Genomic DNA, 23,438 nt, shown 5'->3' on the forward strand with positions numbered 1-23,438 from the left:
GCAAGGTCCCGATGCATAGCTAACTACCTTACCTAGCATTAATTATCCGGAATTTGATTAACCGAACGAAATACTCCCTGCCCGTGTCCTTTGGATAATCGAGGTTCCTCTGTACTCCAACCCCTTGACATAAGCATTCCATTACCCTTCCCGATTCTCTGCTGTACCTGAGTGTTAGCTTTCTGTGCTTTGTGCACAAGTCACCCCACGTCCCTTTGTGTTGCAGCTTTCTGCAGTTTCTCTCCATTTAAATGATACTCCACTCTTTTGTTTTGCATTCCAAAATGAACAGCTTAACATTTTCCCACATGACCCACCATTTGCCAATCTTTTGCCCACCTACTTAGTCTATCAATATCTCTGTCAACTGTTTGTATCTCTCTTGCAACCTGCCTTTCCATCCCTTTTTGTTGTCTACAAATTTAGCTACAGTACATTGACTTCCTTCCTCCAAGTTTATTCTTAGGATCTTTCCTCTTAACTGCAATATGTTTATGCTGAGTCATGAATTATCTCCTTAAATACCTGCCACTGCTTGCTTCCTGTCTTTCCTGCTAATCGATCTACCCAGTTCACCTTAGCTAACTCTATCCCCATTCATTGCAATTTCCTTGAAGTTACACACAGTTGTTTTACACTCTCAAATTGAATGATACTCCTAAATGGAATCAATTTAGGTAAAGAGGCAGTACAGAGAGATCTGGGTGTTCTTGTACACCAGTCAATGAAGGTAAGCATGCAGGTACAGCAGGTAGTGAAGAAGGCTAATAGCATTCAGGCCTTCATAACAAGAGGGATTGAGTATAGAAGCAAAGAGGTTCTTCTGCAGCTGTACAGGGCCCTGGTGAGACCACACCTGGAGTATTGTGTGCAGTTCTGGTCTCCAAATTTGAGAAAAGACATTCTGGCTATTGAGGGAGTGCAGCGTAGGTTCACGAGGTCAATTCCTGGAATGGCTGGATTACCTGACACTGAAATCCTGGAGCGACTGGGCTTGTATACCCTTGAGTTTAGAAGACTGAGGGGGGGATCTGATTGAGACATATAAGATTATTAAAGGATTGGACACTCTGGAGGCAGGAAACATGTTTCCGCTGATGGATGAGTGCCAAACCAGAGGACACAGCTTAAAAATACAGGGTAGACCATTTAGGACAGAGATGAGGAGAAACTTCTTCACCCAGAGAGTGGTGGCTGTGTGGAATGCTCTGCCCCAGAGGGCAGTGGAGGACCAGTCACTGGATTCATTTAAGAAAGAGTTGGATAGAGTTCTCAAGGATTGTGGAATCAAGGGTTATGGAGATAAGGCAGGAACAGGATACTGATTAAGGATGATCAGCCATGATCATATTGAATGGTGGTGCAGGCTCGAAGGGTTGAATGGCCTACTCCTGCACCTATTGTCTATTGTCTATTGAATATTAAGTTATATCGTGTTATGATCACTACTGCCTCGGGGTAACTTATCCATCTTCTCAGCACGCACCTTGTTCTATGCCCTCACAGTCTTATAGGTTACAATAATTCAAATCTTGTTCTTCTAAACTCCATTGCCTATAGGGTCAACTTATTCAAACCTTCCGAAAAAGACACTCCCCTCACTGGCCGTGGAATTGACCTTGTGACCCTTCACTGAACTGTCTCCAATGCACTGTGTCCAATCTGAGAGAAGGAAACCAAACTGTATACAGAACTCCAGATGTGGTCTCTCCAATGCTGTGTACAGTTATAGAAAGACACATGCTTATTATCCAGGCTGGCATTCCATTTGCCTTTCTATTTACCTGCCCTACCTTCACGTTAACATTTTGTGAATCAAAGACTCCTGGATCTGTCTGTAAAACTGCATTCTTTAGTCTGTTCCCATTTAAATAACAAACTGCTCAGCCACATTTCTTCCCCCCTGACATGTCTGGTCTGCCAATAATGTTTCAAAATAATGACACCAATGACCAGCTATGGTCACAATGCAGATTTCTGACCTCCTCAGGGACAACTATTCAGAACTCATTATATGTCCAAAATCTTCTCAAAGCCATCCTCCTCCCCAAGCAAATGACATAATCAAATGTGCTGCCCTCTGTGAACCAGGCTGGCACTAAATGAATGACCTGCCTCAAAAACAATAGGCATACCAGACATTGTCACTGTGCAGTGTTTACAGGGGGACACCCCTGACTCAGCAAAACAAATATGGAAGATGTATGAGTGTTCACATTCTGCGTCAAAAGACCTCGGGATCACTCCAGTTGGCCAAGTGTGTATACCTGATACTTTGTTACTAATGGTAATAATACCAAATAATATTCATTTTATTCTGTTTTTATGTCATTTTAAGTTTCAGTTCACAAATGTCAATTTAAATTGCAGCTGTTGAGAAAATATTCATACATTGCTTTGTTTTGTTAAGTGACTACTCATTTCCGTTTGCTATAAGTTTACAAAATACTATTAGCTGTTGGAAAATTGAAATATTTGTGTATTGATTTCATATTCTATGTAAAACATATTATTACTATCAATTATTTCCAAAATGTTTGTGTGTGAGGTGACACAAGAACGTATTTAGTATGGTGCTTACAGTAATTTCGGACAGGACACGATACAATGATTCTAGATTAGTTGTGCTGGAAGAGCAAAGCAGTTCAGGCAGCATCCGAGGAGCAGTAAAATCGACGTTTCGGGCAAAAGCCCTTCATCAGGAATACAGGCAGAGAGCCTAAAGGGGGGAGAGATAAGTGAGAGGAGGGTATCCACTCCACCACCCCCCCCCAACCTATCACCTTCATCCCCTCCCCCACCCACCTATTGTATTCCATGCTACTTTCTCCCCACCCCCACCCTCCTCTCACTTATCTCTTCACCCTTTGTGGGCGACATAGTGGCACAGTGGTTAGCACTGCTGCCTCACAGCGCCTGAGACCCGGGTTCAATTCCCGCCTCAGGCGACTGACTGTGTGGAGTTTGCACGTTCTCCCTGTGTCTGCGTGGGTTTCCTCCGGGTGCTCCAGTTTCCTCCCACAGTCCAAAGATGTGCAGGTCAGGTGAATTGGCCATGCTAAATTGCCCATAGTGTTAGGTAAGGGGTAAATGTAGTGGCATGGGTGAGTTGCGCTTCGACGGGTCGGTGTGGACTTGTTGGGCCGAAGGGCCTGTTTCCACGCTGTAATGTAATCTAATCTAATCCTTCAGGCTCTCTGCCTGTATTCCTGATGAAGGGCTTTTGCCCGAAACGTCGATTTTACTGCTCCTCGGATGCTGCCTGAACTGCCGTGCTCTTCCAGCACCACTAATCCAGAATCTGGTTTCCAGCATCTGCAGTCATTGTTTTTACCACAATACAATGAGTCCAGCAATCGGCTATTGGTTTCATTTGAATGATTTGCAGCTGGCAGGACTGTTTAAAGATTGACTCGTAGATACAAAAAAGAAATTAAACTTCAAGGAAAAATCTACATGTGAATACTGCTGGTAAAGCCTTGCTTAAGTGATCAGGAAAGTAGATGACTTGAAATTAAACTTGATTACAACTAAGCATAAAATCAATGGTAACAGAAGTGAAAGAAAAAAAGTTGGAAATCAGGAACTTCAACCAAGAAAAACATCTAATCAAAATTTAATACTTCTTCAAGTTATCGCCTGTATTCCCAACACCTCCCCTTAGAAGTACTTTTAGGACAACATGGCATCACCGGGAAAAAGTGGAGCCAGTCCACTCAGATCCCAACAGTGAAGTGCATAGACTGCCAGGGAAGCAGTGTCCTGGCTTTTGTTGTGGGAGTCTCAGTTTCTGGGCTGTACACTTGACTTGGCAAGTCTGTCTTCTGGGGGAGGGTGTGGCTTGGATTGCAGCACCATATGGTCTGCTGCGAGGATATTCTCTTGTTATAAATGTAATGTAATCGAGAAGATGCGAGAAAAAAAATGAGAAATGCTGAAATTAAGGTTGTACCAACACTTGGGTCAAAAAAGGAAGTTTCAATATAAATTATGCCATACTGAAAGTGTTTGATATTTAAACTTTTTGGTTTGTTAAAATACTGGTTCAGAAAATATCAAAGTAACTGTTTTGCCTTATTTGAATTAGAATCTCAATTCAATGTGTTTTGTGGGTTATGTAATAGGGCAGATTTTGTTTTTACATTAATATTATATAACATTAGGTCATTTTTAAAATGATCAAACATGTAACCTTAAAACAAATTGATTGAGGGCCTTGAGCCCATGTTTTGTTTGAAATCCTACAATGCCTGTTACAAAAAAGAATTGTAGGTAAAAACAATGACTGCAGATGCTGGAAACCAGATTCTGGATTAGTGGTGCTGGAAGAGCACAGCAGTTCAGGCAGCATCCGAGGAGCAGTAAAATCGACATTTCAGGCAAAAGCCCTTCATCAGGAAAAAAGAATTGTGTCAGTCCTTGTGCTTTAGCCAGATGAGAATATTGTATTATAATATCTTTGCTGTTATTTTTTAATGCAGAGTGTTCACAGAAATAAGAGTGCTCTTTAATTTTGATGTTTTGTTAAGATTTTAGAGAATATTAGAAATTGAGGCTGAGCTGTTTAAATTCTGTTAATTATTGTTAAGACCTTATTGGCCCCCTTCATATTGCACACTCAAAGAATGTTGACCTCTACCAAAGTGGTACAGTTAGTGGTCTGTAACCATCATAATTCCAACTGTTTTATTTGGGAAATCTCATTTGGAGAACGTATTTTAATATATTCTGCATTTGCTTGCCATGAATATATGAGATTTAAATCTGAACTGAAACTGCCTCTTCGATTGTTAAAGCACAGGAAACATTTTGTTGTTTGCTTGCTGTTCCAGATTTTTGAAATACTTTTCCTGATAACTTTCACATTAGCCAAGTATTAATTTCTCAAAGGAAAGTAATTTTTGAATAACCTGAATGAGGTCCCCGACGGTTTTATTTTAGGACCATGATTGTTGTTTAAAATTGACTGAATTGTTTACGCAGTACAATTTAGAAGTTTATGGATTGTATAAAACTTTATAATATCATAAATAGTGATCAGATTACCAGACTTCAAGATGACTGAGAAGGTTGAAACAAACAGACACAATCTAGTGTAGTTAAAAGCGTGACTGTCTTCATACTGATACCCACCTTGGCAAGGAAGGAATGAGAGAGGAAATGCGCAGATGCTTTCAGCAGCCAACATCGTCTCTAGAGTTTCTCCATTCACAGGTAAAGCATGCCTTCAGACCACTGCCTGTCCCCCCACAAACTGATCCAATGGATTCGATCAGCTCCCCAGTCATGAGCATGTAAAGTGAAGAAGCTGACAACAGTGAAAAGGAGGTCCGTAGGCTTTTTGTCAGTGGCCTTCCTATGGATAGTAAACCATGTGAGCTTTACCTTGTCTTTCGATCATTTAAGGGGCATGAAGGCTCACTGATCAAGCTAACATCACAACAGCTAGTTGGTTTGTTACATTTGACAGCAGAGTGGGAGCAGGAGCAGCAAAGAATGCTGCATTCACCTAGCCTGCTGCTGCTGCTGCTGCTGCTGCTGCTGTTGCTGCACTGCACGCTCAGATGTGCAAAGAATTCAGATTTATCTGTGGAGTGGTGTGCAAGGACAGTCTGGACTTTGTTTTCAGGTTGGAGTTTACTGAAGGAGATTTTGGATAACTGGCTCATTTCCACTCAATTTGGAGGGTTGGAGTGGGCACTAAGGACTGTGGATTTAAGAACTTTACTGGAGAACACTTTTTTCCATGTGGGAGGATCCTGCAAACCCTATCTACTGCATAGGCTAGTAATTCTTGTTGTTATAATAATTGTGTCAATAACTTGTTTAAATATTGGCTGTCAGATTCTTATGAATAAGCTTTTTATGTGCTTATCATGGAATGATAAAAGGAGGGAATGAGATATTAAAGGATTAATTTGCTCTGCTGACCTGCAGGAAATTGGAAGTCCCGAGGGCAGGGTGGTATGTCTGTCTTGCAAGTAGAATATTAAAAAATTACATCGCCATCTACAACTATTCAGAGTTAATTTACATTGTCATCATCTCTTATTCAGAATCAATAAGAACATTGCAGTTGGAATTCTGACCACACCCTGTAGTTAAAAAAAGATTCACACCAGGTCAGGCCATGAAGGGCTGATTTACATTATATTGTTTCAGGAGATAATCAAGTCACTGCATTGTGTCTTGAGTGGCAAGTGATTGTGGGGGAGTGGCTGGGGGTTGTCTTGTGGACATTACTGACTGTAATGTAAAACTCTTGTACTGTATAAAGAAAGGACTGTTTTTTTTCAAAAATATACTTTATTCATAAATAATTTTATGGTCTGTACAATTGGTCATGCCATACGTATGTATACATGTACATACAGAGATCAGAATTTATCATTTTTATACAGGTCTGTACATTTTTTGATCATATGCCCATATAATTAGCTGAGGCGTCAGCGGAGCCCAAATGACTGCATGGGCCCCCGGTTCTTCATTAGGCAGGCAGATGTTACACGGTGGTCTTTCCCCACCGTGCCTTGGCGGCAGCTGCCCCAAGCTTCAGCGCGTCCCTCAACACCCCAGTCTGCAACACTCAGTCGGGGTCAACTCCTTCAGCTGGAAGATCAGCAGGTTTCGGACCGCCCAGAGAGCGTCCTTCACCGAGTTGATGATCCTCCAGGCGCAGTTGATGTTCGTCTCGGTGTGCATCCCGGGGAACAGGCCATAGAGCACGGAGTCCCGCGTCACGGCGCTGCTCGGGACGAACCTCGACAAACACCACTGCATTCCTCTCCAGACTTCCTCTGCATAGGCACATTCCAGAAGGAGGTGTGTGACAGTCTTGTCCCCCCCGCAGCCGCTTCGAGGGCAGCGTGCGGTGCGGCTGAGAGTCCGGGCGTGCATAAAGGATCTCACAGGCAGAGCCCTTCTCACCACCAGCCAAGCCATGTCTTGGTTCTTGTTGGAAAGTTCTGGCGATGAGGCATTCTGCCAAATGGCTTTGACAGTCTGCTCAGGGAACCGCTCGATAGGATCCGCCCTCTCCTTTTCCCGAAGGGTCTCAAGGACACTACGTGCTGACCACTTCCTAATGGACTTGTGGTCAAAGGTGTTTTTCTTCATAAATTTCTCCACGAACGACAGGTGATACGGAACGGTCCAACTACTCGGAGCGTTCCGCGGCAGCGAGGCCAGGCCGGGCCATCTTCCAGTTCATATGGAGGTCAAAGATGGACCGGGTCCGAAGGGACTCGCTGTACAAAGATCTGGGCAACAGGGGAAAAAATACACCCAATGCCACCCTCACCCTGATGGCCACCTTTGTGTGTGGCTGCATCAAGCTGTGCGTGGATCCCCGGTACGCATGTATAAAGATGGACTGTTTCCTTTGATCAGGAGATCTCGCGACACGCTTCGCAAGCATTGCGGAATGTTGCAGCCACTCGCAGCCCAGGCCAGGGCATTCGCAACACAGTCAGGGTGACTGTGGAGAAGGTGGAGGAGCGCACACCGGTCGATCGGACGGTGTGTGTGAAGAAGATTTTGCTGGAGTGCTGCGGGTTTGAAGCAGCGGACGTGTACTGCCTGCAGGATTTCCCTGCGGCAAGCTATTTCGACGTGACCTTCAGGAGCGTGAAGAATTGCGAGCAGCTCCTGAAGGTCTTCAAGGAGAAGGAAGGGGCACCTCTGTTCTCCATCTTGTTGGCGGTCCCGTTGTGTGTGCTTCCTGCACAGAGGAGTCGGGTTGTAACAATCCATATGTACAACCCTCACGTCCCAGCAGCAGATGTCCTGACCTTCCTGAGAAGATACGTCCAAGTCGAGGGAGAAAATACCGATGTGGTTGATCCTTTCGGGATCTGGACCAGCAAATGACAGGTCAGGGTAACCCTGAGGGTCGATGCAAGTGGGAACATCCTCCACCCACCCTCCAGCTTTGCCATCGGAGGAAGCAGAGATTTCCTGACATACGCAGGGCAGCCGAGATAGTGCCGAACCTGCGGGAAGTCAGGCCACATGGCAGCGGAGTGTAAGGTGACCGTCTGCCGAAACTGCAAGCAGGAAGGCCACCTGACCAAGGAATGTAAGGAGGCCAAGAACTGTAATCTGTGCGGAGAGGCGGGCCACATGTACAAGGCCTGCCCAAGACGAGGGGCCGCCACCCACGCACAGATGGCCGGAGGTGGCAACACAAGCCGTGGACTGCCTAAGACCAGCAAGGTACCACAAAACAGCACGGGAACGGTGTCTGGAGGCACCCAGAAGGAAGGGCAGGCTGGAGTGGAGCAGACGGCAGACAACGGGGAGGTGCAGCAGCCGATCCAAGCTCCTTCAAGACAAACGGAGGAAAGGGAAGAGGAGGGAACAAAGGAGGCAGAGGATTGGATTACCGTGAAAAGCAGGAAGAGGAAACCTCTCAAGGGCCCCAAAACCACCCAGCGAAGGGGGAAGCGACACCGACACGACGAGGATACAGGCAGCTCTTCCGACGGTGAGGACGGGCGCAAGGAGGGTCGTCACCAGAGGAAGAGACAGAGCGCCGCGGGGAGAAAGGAGGGCAGCACCGCCCAAACAGGAAAAGACGGTCCCTCTGAGGGGATGGATAAAGGCCTCCCCACACCCGGTGAGAACGACGAGGTACCCACCGCCCCACAGCTCCAGGTAACTGGGAGCAGCGGTCCTGTGACAGCCCCGCTGTCAGATGGAGAACTGGACTGTGCGGACCCTGGGCCCGACCCGAAGACACCAGAGCAGGGAAATGGCTCCAGCGTGGAGCCGGACAGCTACCTCAGCCCTGGGAGGGTCCAGCAGTTTGCCGTCACCACGGGGATGCACACAGCTACCCCAGAGGGCAAGACCAGCAGCAAATGGACACTTGTAACCTTGTAAACTGTTAAAATGGGGATAAGAGTTGCCAGCTTCAATGTGTGTAGCATCAAATCGGCTACGCGATGTGTTTCTACGAAGGCCTTCCTGGCCAACGTTAAAGCCGACGTCCTGTTTCTGCAGGAGTGTGGGATACCGCACCTCAGCAGCTACAGGAGATGGTCGAGCTTGTGGGCCCATGGGCCGTCAGTTTGGTCAGGGGGCAACGATAGCTGCGACTCCGGCCTGGGTATCCTGTTGCGAGGAGGCAACTTCACCATCTCCGAGGTTAAGGAGGTAGTGGGCAGGCGCCTCCTCGTCACCAACGTCATGTACAGGAATGCTCCCCTGAGACTGATTAATGTGTACGCCCCAGTGGGTAAGAGTGAATGGTTGGCCGTCCTGCAGCAGCTTCCACTGTTGCTGGCTACGTCCAGGCCGGTCATTCTGGCCGGAGACTTCAACTGTATCATTGATGCAGATGGACGATCTGGCGGGAGGGACAGTAAACTGGACGCCACGTCCAGAGCCCTGGTGGACACGGTAAAAGATGCCAAGCTGCACGACGTCTTCAGCACCCTTGCAGACGGAGCGCAGCGTAGATACACTTGGTCACGGGCAGACGGGTCTATCCGTTCAAGGATAGATTACCTGTTTGTGTCCCGAATGCTCTCGGTCAGATCCACCGACGTCAAGCCGGTGTTCTTCTCCGACCACTGCCTCCTGCTGGCCGACTGTCACCTACAGGACGAGCAGCGGGCTGGTAAGGGAACGTGGAAGCTGAACACAAAGCTGTTGACCCCGGGAAACATTGAGGAGCTCAGGAGGGACTACGCAGGTTGGAGAACCGTGAAGCCCCTCTTTGAGTCCCCAGCGGACTGGTGGGAAACAGTAAAAGGGAACATCAAAAGGTTCTTCATCCTCAAAAGGTGTTCAGGAGGCGAGAGAGAGGCGGAGAAAACTGTCCCAGCTCCAGGAAAGTATGCAGAACCTGCTCCTGCTGCAGACGATGGGGGTGGATGTCACGGAGGACCTCAAGGAGGTGAAGGGCCAGCAAGCCTCGCTCTTTGCTTCGGAGGCCTCCAAGATAATCTTCCGGTCCAGGGTCCGCTCGGTGGAGCAGGACGAGACGTGCTCACGTTTCTTCTTCCAGAAGGTGCACAAAGAGAGCTCTGTGCTCAGCAGCCTGAAGGAAGAAGATGGCTCGATAACGTCATCTCAGGCTGACGTCATGAGGATCAGCAAATCCTTCTATGCCAGTCTGTATGACGCGAAGCCGACCGACAGCGCAGCCTCCCAGTCGTTCCTGTCCTCTATCATGGAGGTCTTAGACGATGGGAGAGGCTGGACCAGCCGCTATCTCTGGACGAGCTGACCAAGGCCCTCGAGTCCTTTGAAAAGAATAAAACTCCCGGAAGTGACGGCTTACCGGTTGAGCTCTATTCCGCTCTGTGGGACTTTATTGGCCAGGACCTGCTGGAGGTGTATGTCAGTATGCTTCGGGCAGGTACCATGAGTGAATCCATGAGGAAAGGCATCATCACCCTCATCTACAAACGGAAGGGGGAGAAGGAGGAACTCAAAAATTGGAGACCAATCTCACTATTGAATGTGGATTACAAAATTCTGTCAAAGGTAATTGCCAACCGGGTCAGGTCTGCTCTGGGGTCGGTGATTCACCCTGTCCAAACCTGTGCTGTACCGGGCAGGAAGATCGCTGAGAGTCTCGCACTCCTCAGGGATACGATCGCCTATGTGCAGGACAGAGGGTTGGACACCTGCCTGATCAGCCTGGACCAGGAGAAAGCCTTTGACAGGATATCACACAGGTATATGAGAGATGTTCTCTCCAAAATGGGCTTTGGGGAGGGAATCTGCAATTGGATCAGACTGCTCTACACCAACATTGTCAGTGCAGTCTCAATCAGTGGGTGGGAATCAGATAGCTTCCCAGTCAGATCTGGAGTCAGGCAGGGCTGCCCTCTCTCTCCTGCCTTGTTTGTGTGCTGCATAGAGCCATTTGCCAAGTCCATCAGGAAAGATGCGAGCCTGAGAGGGGTGACTATTCCTGGCAGTGGGGGCCTGCAGGTTCAGGCCTCCCTGTACATGGATGATGTCGCCGTTTTCTGCTCAGATCCTTTGTCCGTGCGCAGACTCATGTGCATATGTGACCAGTTCGAGCGGGCCTCAGGGGCCAAGGTAAACCGAGGCAAGAGCGAGGCCATGCTCTTCGGGAACTGGGCCGACCAATCCTCGATCCCCTTCACCGTCAGGACCGACCACCTGAAGGTGCTGGGTATTTGGTTCGGGGGGCCTGGGGCGTGCGCCAAGTCTTGGGAGGAGTGTATCAGCAAAGTGAGGCAGAAACTGGGCAGATGGAAGCTACGGTCGCTCTCCATCGCGGGAAAAAACCTGGTCATCGGGTGTGAGGCACTGTCATTCTATTATACGTGGTACAGGTCTGGCCTATCCCCAGAACCTGTGCCGCTGCAGTCACCCAGGTCATCTTCCAGTTTATATGGAGGTCAAAGATGGACCGGGTCTTAAGGGACTCGATGTATAAAGATCTGGGAAACGGGGGAAAAAATACACCCAATGCCACCCTCACCCTGATGGCCACCTTTGTGTGTGGCTGCATCAAGCTGTGCGTGGATCCCCAGTACGCAAACACCAAGTGTCACTATGTACTGAGGTTCTACCTGTCCCCGGTGTTGCGAAGGATGGGCCTGGCCTCGCTGCCGCTGAACGCTCCGAGTAGTTGGACCTTTCCGTATCACCTGTCCTTCGTGGAGAAGTTTATGAAGGAAAACACCTTTGACCACAAGTCCATCAGGAAGTGGTCAGCACGTAGTGTCCTTGAGACCCTTGGGGTAAAGGAGAGGGTGGATCCTGTCGAGCGGTTCCCTGAGCAGACTGTCAAAGCCATTTGGCAGAATGCCTCATCGCCAGAACTTTCCAACAAGCACCAAGACATGGCTTGGCTGGTGGTGAGAAGGACTCTGCCTATGAGATCCTTTATGCACACCCGGACTCTCAGTCGCACCGCACGCTGCTCTCGAAGGAGGAGGAGACTGTCACACACCTCCTTCTGGAATGTGCCTACGCAGAGGAAGTCTGGAGAGGAATGCAGTGGTGTTTGTCGAGGTTCGTCCCGAGCAGCGCCGTGACGCGGGACTCCGTGCTCTACGGCCTGTTCCCCGGGACGCACACCGAGACGAACATCAACTGTGCCTGGAGGATCATCAACTCGGTGAAGGACGCTCTCTGGGCGGTCCGAAACCTGTTGATCTTCCAGCTGAAGGAGTTGACCCCAACTGAGTGTTGCAGACTGGCACATTCCAAGGTCCAGGACTACGTGTTGAGGGATGCACTGAAGCTTGGGGCAGCTGCCGCCAAGGCGCGGTGGGGAAAGACCACCGCCTGCCTGAAGAAGAACAGGGGGCCCACGCAGTCATTTGGGCTCTGCTGACGCCTCAGCTAAAAATGTAATGGTACAGACCTGTATATATGAATGATTACTCTGTCTCTGTGTACCAAGAAATGGAATGTTTACGGATGTATAGCATGACCAATTGTGCAGATCATCAAAATATTTTATGAATAAAGTATATTTTTGAAATAAAAAAAAAGTTAAGAGTTCCTCCATAACTTGTACTTGCTTCATAAATTTTTGGCTATTATTCATAGAAGTTGGCATATTGCAGTTGCATCAAGTGTGTAAGAATCTTAATAAAAAGAACTTAACAGTTCCCCCTTTATTCCATGAGATCGAACCTTGCTAACCAGTCTCCCATGGGGAACCTTGTCGAACGCCTTACCAAAGTTTATATAGGTCACGTTCACCGCTCTGCCCTCATTAATGCTCTTCGTTACTTCTTCAAAAAACTCAATCAAGTTCATGAGTCGTGATTTCCCATGCATAAAGCCTAATCAGTCCTTGCTTTTCCAAAAACATGTAAATCCTATCCCTCAGGTTTCCCTCCAACAGTGTGCCTATCACTGACGCCAGGCTCATCAGTCCATAGTTCTCTGGCTTTTCCTTACTATCTTTCTTAAATAGCGGCAATACGTTGACCAACCTCCAGTCTTCTGGCACCTCACCTCTAGCTCAGTAAGGGACCCAGCAATCACTCCCCGAGCTTCACACAGAATTCTAAGGTGCACCTGATCACATATGGGGTTTTATCCACCTGTATACATTTTTAGACATCTAGCACCACCCCCTCTATAATATAGACATTTTTCAAGATGTCATCATCTATTTCCCAACATTCTGTATCTTCCATGTCCTTCTCAACAGTAAACACTTATGCAAAATACTCATTTAGTATCTCCCCATCTCCTGTGGCTGCTTGCTGATCTTTGAGGGGTCCTATTCTCTCCCTCGTTACCTTTTTGTCCTTAACGTGTTTATAAAATACCTTTGGATTCTCTTTAACCCTATTAGCCAAGCTATCTCAAGTCCCTTTTTTGCCCTCCTGTTTGCCCTCTTATGTATACTCCTACTGCCTTTATACTCCTCTAAGGATTCATTTGATCTCTGCTGTCTATGGCTGACATGTGTTACCTTCTTTTCTTAACCAAACCTTCAATTTCTCTAGTCATCCAGCATTCCCTACACCTACCAGCCCTTCTTTTCATGCTAACAGGAATATACTGTCTCTAGGCTCTCATTATCTCATTTTTGAAGGCTTCCCACTTTCCAGCCGTCCCTTTATCTGCGAACATCCGCACGGAATCAGCTTTTGAAAGTTCTTGCCTAATACCATCAAAATTAGCCTTTCTCCAATTTAGAACTTCAACTTTAGAAGTTAGCTATCCTTTTCCATCACTATTTAAAACTAATAAAATTATAGTCGCTGGTCCCAAAGTGCTCCCGCACTGACACCTCAGTCACCTGACCTGCCTTATTTTCCAAGAGTTTTCCCTTCTCTAATCGGTACATCTACATACTGAATCAGAAAATTTTCTTGTACACACTTATTCCTCTCCACCTAAACCCTTAACACTATGGCAGTCCCAGTTTATGTTTGGAAAGTTAAAATCCCCGACCATAACCACCCTTGGTTTTCTAAAATTATTGGGATATTTTCTGTATCTTCTACCATGAGGAGAGATATAAAATATTTGTTCCAAGTATCTGTTATTTCTTTGCTGTTATTAATTTCCCAGTGCAGTCTTCTAAGAGACGAATGTTTAGAACAAAAGAACAAAGAACAATACAGCACAGGAACAGGCCCTTCGGCCCTCCAAGCCTGCGCCAACACATTTTGCCCTTCCATATTAAAACTGTCTTCACTTACAGGATCCATATCCCTCTATTCCCTTCCTATTCATATATTTGTCCGGGTGCTCTTGAATGTTTATTGCAACTCCTTTCCTTTTATATGCTTGGAGATACTCTTATTGTTTGTTTTGCTATTTCAACAAGTTTATTCTCATTTTCTTATTTCTCCCTTATTGCTTTTCTATTCACCTTTTGATAATTTTTAACATTTTCCCAATCTTCTGGCAAACCATTAATCCTCACAGCTTTATATACAGTTTCTCTATCCTCAATTTCTTTGGTTAAAATCAAATGCATCATTCTCATAGGCTTTCATTCTAAACAGTGTATGTTGTTCACATTTATGAAATACATCCTTAAATGCCTGTCAACTTTAGCTACAATCTTACTTTTTAATCTATCATTCCAATCTACTTTAACTAATCTAAAGTTTTTACACCACTATAATTGCCCTTACTTACATTTAAAACTCTAGTTTCAGACCCAGGTTTCTCACCCTCAAATTGAAGGTGAAATCTGTAATAATCGGTCTTCCCTTAAGGAATTATTGCTTTGTGATAATTAATCCTGTCTCATTATAATTTACCAGGTCTAAAATAGCCTTTTGTTCCTGGTTGTTTCCACTATGTACTGCCTTAATAAGCTGCGTCCAGTATTTTGTAGGTACTCAGCTTGATACTTTATAGGTACTTTATTGAGTGGAGAAGTCCAATGTATACAAGGGTTAAAATCACCCACTATTGTTGCATTACCTTCTTGTAAATTCCCATTATTTCTTGACTTATACTTTGTCCTACAGAATAACAACAGTTAGGGGGCTTATAAACTACTTTCACTTCTTTTGCTTGATATTTAATTCTACTCAAATTATTCTACATCTTGGTCTTCTGAGCCAAGATGTCTTTCTTGTCCCTTATTAATAGATCTACCTCACCTCCTTTTCCTTTCTTCCTAATCTTTTAAAATGTCAATTAACTTTGAATTGTCCCAGTCTTGTTCATCCTTCAACCGGTTCTCTGAATCAAACCTATTTATTTCTATCTGCGCTATTCATTCATCAACTTTGTTACTATCTTGGTCTTCCAACTAAACTTAGATTGCTTTCAAGCTTCATATTCCCTTTTGTTATCAATTGAAATTATTTTTTGGGTGAGGGCATTGCTGGCAAGGTCGGTTTTTAATGCATTTCTCTCGTTATAGAGTCATAGAGATGTACAGCACGGAAACAGACCCTTCGGTCCAACCCGTCCATGCCGACCAGATATCCCACCTGCCAGCACCTGGCCCATATCTCTCCAAAACCTTCCTATTCATATACCCATCCAAATGCCTCTTAAATGTTGCAATTGTACCAGCCTCCACCACTTCCTCTGGCAGCTCATTCCACACACGTACCACCCTCTGCGTGAAAAAGTTGCCCTTAGGTCTCTTTTATATCTTTCCCCTCTCACCCTAAACCTATGCCCTCTAGTTCTGGACTCCCCGATCCCAGGGAAAAGACTTTGTCTATTTACCCTATCCATGCCCCTCATAATTTTGTAAACCTCTATAAGGTCACTCCTCAGCCTCCAACACTCCAGGGAAAACATCTTAATGGTGGGAAGCTATTTTCCTAAACCGTGCTCCAGTCCATGTGAAATTCTTTGTAGCAGTTGGATACAGATGAATAAGTTGCTTGGACATTATGGAAAGAAGTTGAAGTTCACTATGTTGATTTGGGTCTGGAGTATTTGCAGACATCTTTAACCTCACCTTACTACAATGTGAAGTTCCCACTTGCTTCAAAAAGACCACGAGCGTCCTGGTGTCAAAGAAAAATCAAGCAACATGCCTTAATGACTACCAATTAGTGGCTCTGACATCCATCATTATGGATAGCTTCAAGAGGTGAGTAATGGCACTCATCAACTCCAGCCTCCCAGATTGCCTTGATCTGCTACAATTTGCCTACCATCACAATTGGTCCATGGTAGATGCCATCTCCCTGGCCCTACACTCATCCCTGAAAGATCTGGATAACAAGGACACCTACATCAGGCTCCTATTTATTGACTTTAGCTCTGACTTCAACACCATAATTCCAACAAACCTCATCTCCAAACTCCGAGACCTGGGGCTCTGCTCCCTATCTGCAAATAGATCATCAGTAAGGGTCGATATTTTTCAGAGGGAAATCAGGAAGGCAAAGACGGAATATGAGATAGCCTTGGCAAACAAGGTTAAGGATAATCCAAAGTGATTCTCCAAGTACATTAACAGCAAGACAGTGAGAGTAGAGGCCCTTAATAGTTGAAAGAGGTTGTCTTTGTGTTGAATCTCAGGAGATAAGAGAGATTTTAAATGAATATTTTGCACCAGGTTTTGCTGTGGAAAAGGAGTGGAGGGTGGAGAACTTGGAAATAAATATTGGTGTTTTGAAAACAGTTCACATTACAGAAGAGGAGGTGCTGAAGATCTTAGAAAATATAAGAATGGATGAAGCTCTGTGACCTGATCAAGTATACCCCAGGAATTTGTGGGAATGTTAGGGAAGAGGTTGCAGGACCCCTTGCAGAAATATATGGGTGAGGTACCAAATGACTGGAGACTGGGTAATGTTGTGCTTTATTTAAGAAGTGAGTAAAGAGAAACCTGGGAATTATACCCCTGTCTGTCTGACTTCGGTGGTGGGTAAGTTATTGAAAGTGATTCTGAAAGATAGGATTTATTTGCATTTGGAGAGACAAGGAATGTTTAAGAAAAGTCAGCTTATTGCCAACAGTAAACAAATACCTTTAAATGCCAGGAACCTGTGTGCAGCTCATTTTAATAATTATTCCACACTTCCCAAGCCTTTGATCTTTATACAGACAGATAGTAAAATGTAGTTGTCCACATTTCATACTGGTTTCATACCATTCTTGTCATTATAAAGCTCAGCTGTTAGGATCTTTGAAATATCATCGTACTCCAAGAAATTTGGCAGAGTAAAATTCTTTACTAATTTGGCTGAGACAGACAAATGTTTCACCAGTAAGGGAATCGAGGGTTATGGGGAAAAGGCAGGGAAGCTGAAATGAGGTATTTCAAGTTATCCATGATTTCATTGAATGGCCTAAATTCTATTCCTACATCTTATGGCCTTTAATCTCACCATGTAACAGGCAGATCGAAGATTGCATATGGTCAACCTATTCTTTACTTATTGGCAATCCTTTCATTTCCTCTCACATATAAACTTTTATCTTAGTGAGGCACACCTTCCAAACTTAGTGTATGACTGAAATTCTAGCTGAAATCTTCTTCCAAGAGTACCGTACATAATGAGGTTATGACACAAGTTGCATGAGAAGTAGACACTTAGTAATTCTCAGCATAGCCCATAGGTTGTACATTTCTGCCACTCTATATCTACTCCTTCAAATTGCAGCATCTCAAAGCTGCTTTACCAATTGCAGAAAATAACATCTGAATACCCAAATTGAAAAGGCTCCCCTTGTCAAAGCATGGGTTGTGAAGGCATCTGTGAAGTAGCTCGCAGATTTCCAGGGATCCAATGTAAATGCTGCAGACACACTTATTATGGATGTATTTGTGGGTCAGTCTGAAGCCGAGATGGAAGGTATCTACTAAATATACTGGTGTGCTCCAAATCCAGGCTGTCTCAATCAATCTTTTCAGAGTTTTTTTTTAAAGGTTGTTTAAATCATGGGTAATCAAAAAATCGCAGAGAAGTAACTGGTTAGTGCTGCTCATTGGAACACAAAGATGCCATTCAGCTGCTTGAACCTGTTTTGTCATTCACTTAGATCACAGTGAATCTGTAGCTTAATTCCATCACTTGTCTTGTCCCACACTCTTAAAAAAACCCTGACCCAACAATATTTAGCAACCTCAACTGTGAAATGTTCAATTGGCAACCTCTCTATCTCAACAGCTTTGAACAAGTAAAAGGATAGAGGAGACAGTTTAATCTTCTTGAGGTAGCCTGTGAAAAACATTATCTCATCATCATTCAAAAAGAATTACTTCATTCTTCAATTTGAGACCTTACTACTTCAGAAATTGGAGATAGAAAAGGACAATTGATTATAAAGAGAAGGCTATAAATGATTTCGTTTTATGGTCTCGTATATTCTTTGCAAAATGTATGTGCTTGATTTTTAAAATTTAAGCTCTCTCATTTTCAAAGACCAAAGTGGGAGACTCTGACCAATAGGAACAGCAGAGTAACTTCCAGCAATCATCAGGCAGAGATTTGACTTTTGTCTTCATTATTTGTGGGTAGGATCTGGTAAGCCTGCTTCCAATGTCCCATTCATTTGGACCCAAGTCACCACTCCCTTTGCTCCTAATTTCCCATTCCCTCTCTCCTAATACCCTGCTCCTTCTCCCAATTCCCCACTCCCTCTCCTTCCAATTCCCCGCTCCCTCTCCTACCAATTCCCTACTGCTTCCCTCCCAACTCCCTATTCTCTCTGCTCTCAATTCCCTCTGCTCCCAATGCCCCACTCCGGAAGTGCACATGAACATACAAACATTCCCATCCACTCTGATAAACATTGAATCTCCTCCCTAACAACAATCTATTTGTCTGTCTTTACAATATCCAGTGTCCCTGCCTCCACCACCTTCTGAGATAAAAAGTGACCATATCACAAAACCCCAAGAACAGAAATTCCAAATTCCCCCTTATCTCTAAAAGAGCAACATTAATTTGGGCGGCACGGTGGCACAGTGGTTAGCACTGCTGCCTCACAGCGCCAGAGACCTGGGTTCAATTCCCGCCTCAGGCGACTGACAGTGTGGAGTTTGCACGTTCTCCCCGTGTCTGCGTGGGTTTCCTCCGGGTGCTCCGGTTTCCTCCCACCATCCAAAAGATGTGCAGCGTCAGGTGAATTGGCCATACGAAATTGTCTGTAGTGTTAGGTAAGGGGTAAATGTAGGGGTAGGGGTGAGTCTCGCTTTGGCGGGTCGGTGTGGACTTGTTGGGCCGAAGGGCCTGTTTCCACATTGTAATCTAATCTAAATTTTATTACAGTGTTCCCTACTCCTGATCTCCCCCACAGGAGGAAATTTCCTCTTTACATCCACCTTTTCAAGACAATTCAGGATCTTTTAGATAAAGTCAGCGTAGCCTCGGAGAACCATAGGGCTGCTCTCTCACTACACAGAGATGACTAGTGGTGCTTTAACCTGAGGGTCACTATGCCTCGGGTGAGGGGTGATGTTAAGAAGGTGGGGTCTACATGGTGACCTCAACCAGTACAGAAACAGATCCTGTGCTGTTGATCATTATTCTGCTCAGCAAACCTACTATGCAGTCAACTGGGCAAATCAACTCCCATAGGATCTAACAGCCTTCAATCAAGTCATCCCTCACACTTCTAAACCCCATCAGAAACAATATACTCATTCCAGGTCTCAATCTAGTAAACCTAGGAATGGCCTCCTTTTATGTCCTTCTTTAAGTGAGGCAAGCAGTATGTAAGATGTGGTCTCTTCTATGGTGCCAATTTCATCCAGTTTACTTAAGAAAAACACTTCACACACACTTACCAATCATAACTAAAAGTACATCACAATGTGTATTTACTTGACAAACAACTCGCACTGTTCAGTAACCAAGAAAATAAAACACAAAGATGAAAAAAACACAAGGACATTGTTTCTCCTCTTACCATTTTTTCAGCTAATCTATAAAAACATTCAAGTTCACTTTCTGTTGCAAATATGAGTATTGAGATCACATGCCCAATGACAGTAACCATGCCATTTTTTTCTATTTGTAAATTCTAAATGCAGTTCATTATATCTGGATTCCTAATACATTGACATAACTAGTGAGAATCTGGATTAGTGGTGCTGGAAGAGCATCCGAGCAGCAGTAAAATTGATGTTTTGGGCAAAAGCCCTTCATCAGGAATACAGGCAGAGAGCCTGAAGTGTGGAGAGATAAGTGAGAGGAGGGTGGGGAGAAAGTAGCATAGAGTACAATAGGTGAGTGGGGGAGGGGATGAACTAATCCAGAATCTGGTTTCCAGCATCTGCAGTCATTGTTTTTACATAACTAGTGAGAAGCATTTTAGACAACTTTGGTCTATCAATTGCTTAACTAGATAAGCCTGGCTTGTGTTATCATCCTTATATTGATTTCTTATGTGGATATCCTGCCATTATGCATATCAAACCGGAAAAACCCTTCAAAATATACTTCACAGAGTTGTATCTTGACTTTTCTCCATGTTTTCAAAATAATGTTGTAATTTTACAACAGGATGTAGGTACATCCTTTCAAGAGAATGGAACTTCCTCCTGCTGCTTAGAAAAATACCTGACTTTACTTTTGACAGTTTTGAATTACATTATCACCCAAATGCTGTAGCCTCAAGTTGCCTTAATAAACCCATCTTTTCATCCAATTCTTTTCAGCCAGTTGGTATAGCTCAAATTTCATCACTATATCATGAGTAACCATGCCAACTGCTCATCATTTCTAACCACAAAAGGAATGAAATTGACTTTTGTCCATAGTGAAGAATGGGATCACAGCAGTATCAGGTCAAGGATGTATAACAGAGGCTGCTGACTCATTACAACTCCTGCGTCACAGAACCGGCAAAACCCAGTTCCATCCCCACAAGTTTCTGGTAGTCATTTTAAGTTCATATTTTGCCCAATTTGATTGCATTATTAACTTTATCTTGCATATTTGAAGGTGAGAGATTCGCATGAACAACTGGAACTCAAGGGAGAAACACAACCAATGGAACATAGGAGTAAGCCATACAGTCATAAAGTCATAGAGTCACAGAGATGTACACCACGAAAGCAGACCCTTCGGTCCAACTCGTCCATGCTGACCAGATATCCTAACCTAAGCTAGTCCCATTTGCCAGCACTTGGCCCATGTCCCTCTAAACCCTTTGTATACATATACCCATCCAGAAACCTTTTAAATGTTGTAATTGTACCAGCCTCCATCACTTTCTCTGGCAGCTCAATCCATACACGTACCATCCTGTGTGAAAAGGTTGCCCCTTAGGTCTGTTTTAAATCTTTCCCCTCTCTCGCTAAACCTATGCCCTCTAGTTCTGGAATACCCTACCCCAGGAAAAAGACCTTGTCCATTTATCCTATCCACATCCATCTTGATTTTACAAACCTCTATAAGGTCACCCCTCAGCCTCCGACTCTCCAGGGAAAACAGCCCCAGCCTATTCAGCCTCTCCCTGAGCTCAAATACTCCAATCCTGGCAACATCCTTGTAAATCTTTCCTGAATTCTTTCAAGTTTCACAACTTTGGATGGGAGGGAAACCAGAATTGCACACAATATTTCAAAAGTGGCCTAACCAATGTCTTGTACAGCCACAACATGACCTCCCAACTCCTGTACTCAATGCTCTGACTAATAAAGGAAAGCATATCAAACACCTCCACTATCCTATCTACCTGAGACCCCATTTTCAAGGAACGTTTCCATCAAGCAAGTGTTACCTGATTGAATGTAGCTATTTACCTGCCCTTATTTCGTGTCCTCTTACCCAGAAGAAAAGTCTGTTCATCACAGTTTTGAAAACTTTGGTTGATGCAGCATTTTTGGGGAGAGGGTGCCAGATTTCCACAACTTATTTGTCCAGCTTTCTGCCTGGTCAATCTAAGATATCCTTTGGTCCCCGATTCTACCACCAGAGGTAATAATTTCCCCATGTATTCTCTACCGTTTCGTGTATAATCTTAAGAAATCCACAGCCCAACTTTCTGAACTCCAGGGCACACAAACCAAAGTTTATGCAACTCGGTCCTCAGAATTTAACCCTTGATGGCCTGGAGAATGTGTGAGCTGAGTTTTCTCCATGTCGATCCATCTCACAGCTGCCGGCTGGGTTTTCTCGGGGTGACATTGAATCGCTTCTGGCAGCTTCAATTGCAACGTGTCAATTAGAAATGAGATGTTGAAAACATGCAACTTTGGAATACCCTCCACTGCTGAGATCCATTCTTAGCCCTTTACAGACATCGCCTTAAATTGGTGAAAGGTGAAGGGGGAGGAATTTTCATCCCAAACGACAGGATTTTCCCTCAGATAAATTTTGGCAGGCCAATTTAAAAGGTGCAAGGTAGGAATCGCCCCTGAGGTTTTTGTGTGGTTTGTCGAGGTTAAGCGTTCCCTTTGGCGGGAGCCTGAATCTCGGTCTGGGATAGCAACCGTTAGTGTTAGCTGCAGTTTGCACTGGGCTAGTCTACAACAGTAAATAAACTGTATAATAACAGGGATCTGTATAATTACAATGATTTATAAACAAATGACCACAATTAAGCAAATGCAAAAGCAGGTTGTTCTTCGCAATTTAATCAGTTTCTTTTTTTTAAAATTTATATATAAATGGATCAATTCATCAGGAGTCGTCCTTACCCGCTGTAATCTTTCCCTTTCTGGATGGTTAGAGTGACGGTCATCTCGACGAGTGTCAACAAGATCAAAAGCAGCAGCAGCCAGTATATGGGATCATTCTTCACTAAAGTCACTCTCCAAACCGCTAACACGGTGTGCAGCACAAAAATCAGTCGGGGAACAACTGCGCTCAGATAGACAGTCAGAACCATGGTGTTCTCCCCTGCAGCCTGATCCTAAAAGCTTCCTCTCTCGGTCTGGAGACTCTCGCTCGCCGCAAACGGGGGAGAGAGTTTAATGCCTTGAGGTCAACCCTGCCCCTCTGTAAGCACTGCCCTCTTCTTCGCCCCTTCCTGTTTAAGCCTTCTCACTCCCGGGAGATTGCAAAGGAGAGAAAAAAAGAGAAAGGTCATCAACTGCAAAACGACTGACCGAAGTACTTAAAATTATTTTACGTTGGAGGTCCTCAATTATAGCATATTCATCAATGGAAGTGGAAATGAAATACGCTAATACCAGAGAACTACTGATGTTACTAAGTTGACTAATATACTGTGATTTAATGTTAGTTTTATTCTTTCGTGGGACGTATGTATTGTTGACACTATAGTCAAGAAAGCACAGCAATGCCTCTAACTTCCTCAGGATGCAAAGGTAGTTCAGTAATTCCACAATGACTCTTACCAATTTTTATAGATGCACCATAGAAGGCATCCTATCTGGATGCATCACAGCGTGGTACGGCAACTGCTCTGCCCAAGACTGAAAGAAACTACAGTGAGTCCGGGCACAAAAATGGCTTGTTGGGAAGGATTGGGGAGAACCCAAAGACATTTTACTCATACCTGAGAAATAGGAAAATGATCAGGGAGAAGGTAGGGCTTGTCAGGGATAAGAAAGTGAGGTCTGCAGATGC

The 23,438-nt window shown here is 44.7% G+C and overlaps 1 protein-coding gene across 1 annotated transcript in view; it reads right to left on the bottom strand.

Moving 5' to 3' along the window:
- LOC122561029 (transmembrane protein 26) overlaps nucleotides 1-22,950 on the bottom strand; it is a 48,667-nt gene extending 25,717 nt beyond the window's left edge. The window contains exon 1 of the mRNA XM_043712323.2: nucleotides 22,544-22,950. Within this exon, the coding sequence (XP_043568258.1) occupies nucleotides 22,544-22,734 (191 nt within the window). The 5' untranslated portion in view covers nucleotides 22,735-22,950. The remainder of the gene's footprint in view (nucleotides 1-22,543) is intronic.
- Nucleotides 22,951-23,438: the final 488 nt, after the last annotated feature.

This window comes from Chiloscyllium plagiosum, unplaced genomic scaffold (genome assembly GCF_037043375.1).
Source record: "Chiloscyllium plagiosum isolate Xiang-an unplaced genomic scaffold, Cpla_swu_hap1 HiC_scaffold_22, whole genome shotgun sequence".
In the NCBI taxonomy this organism is placed as follows: domain Eukaryota; kingdom Metazoa; phylum Chordata; class Chondrichthyes; order Orectolobiformes; family Hemiscylliidae; genus Chiloscyllium; species Chiloscyllium plagiosum.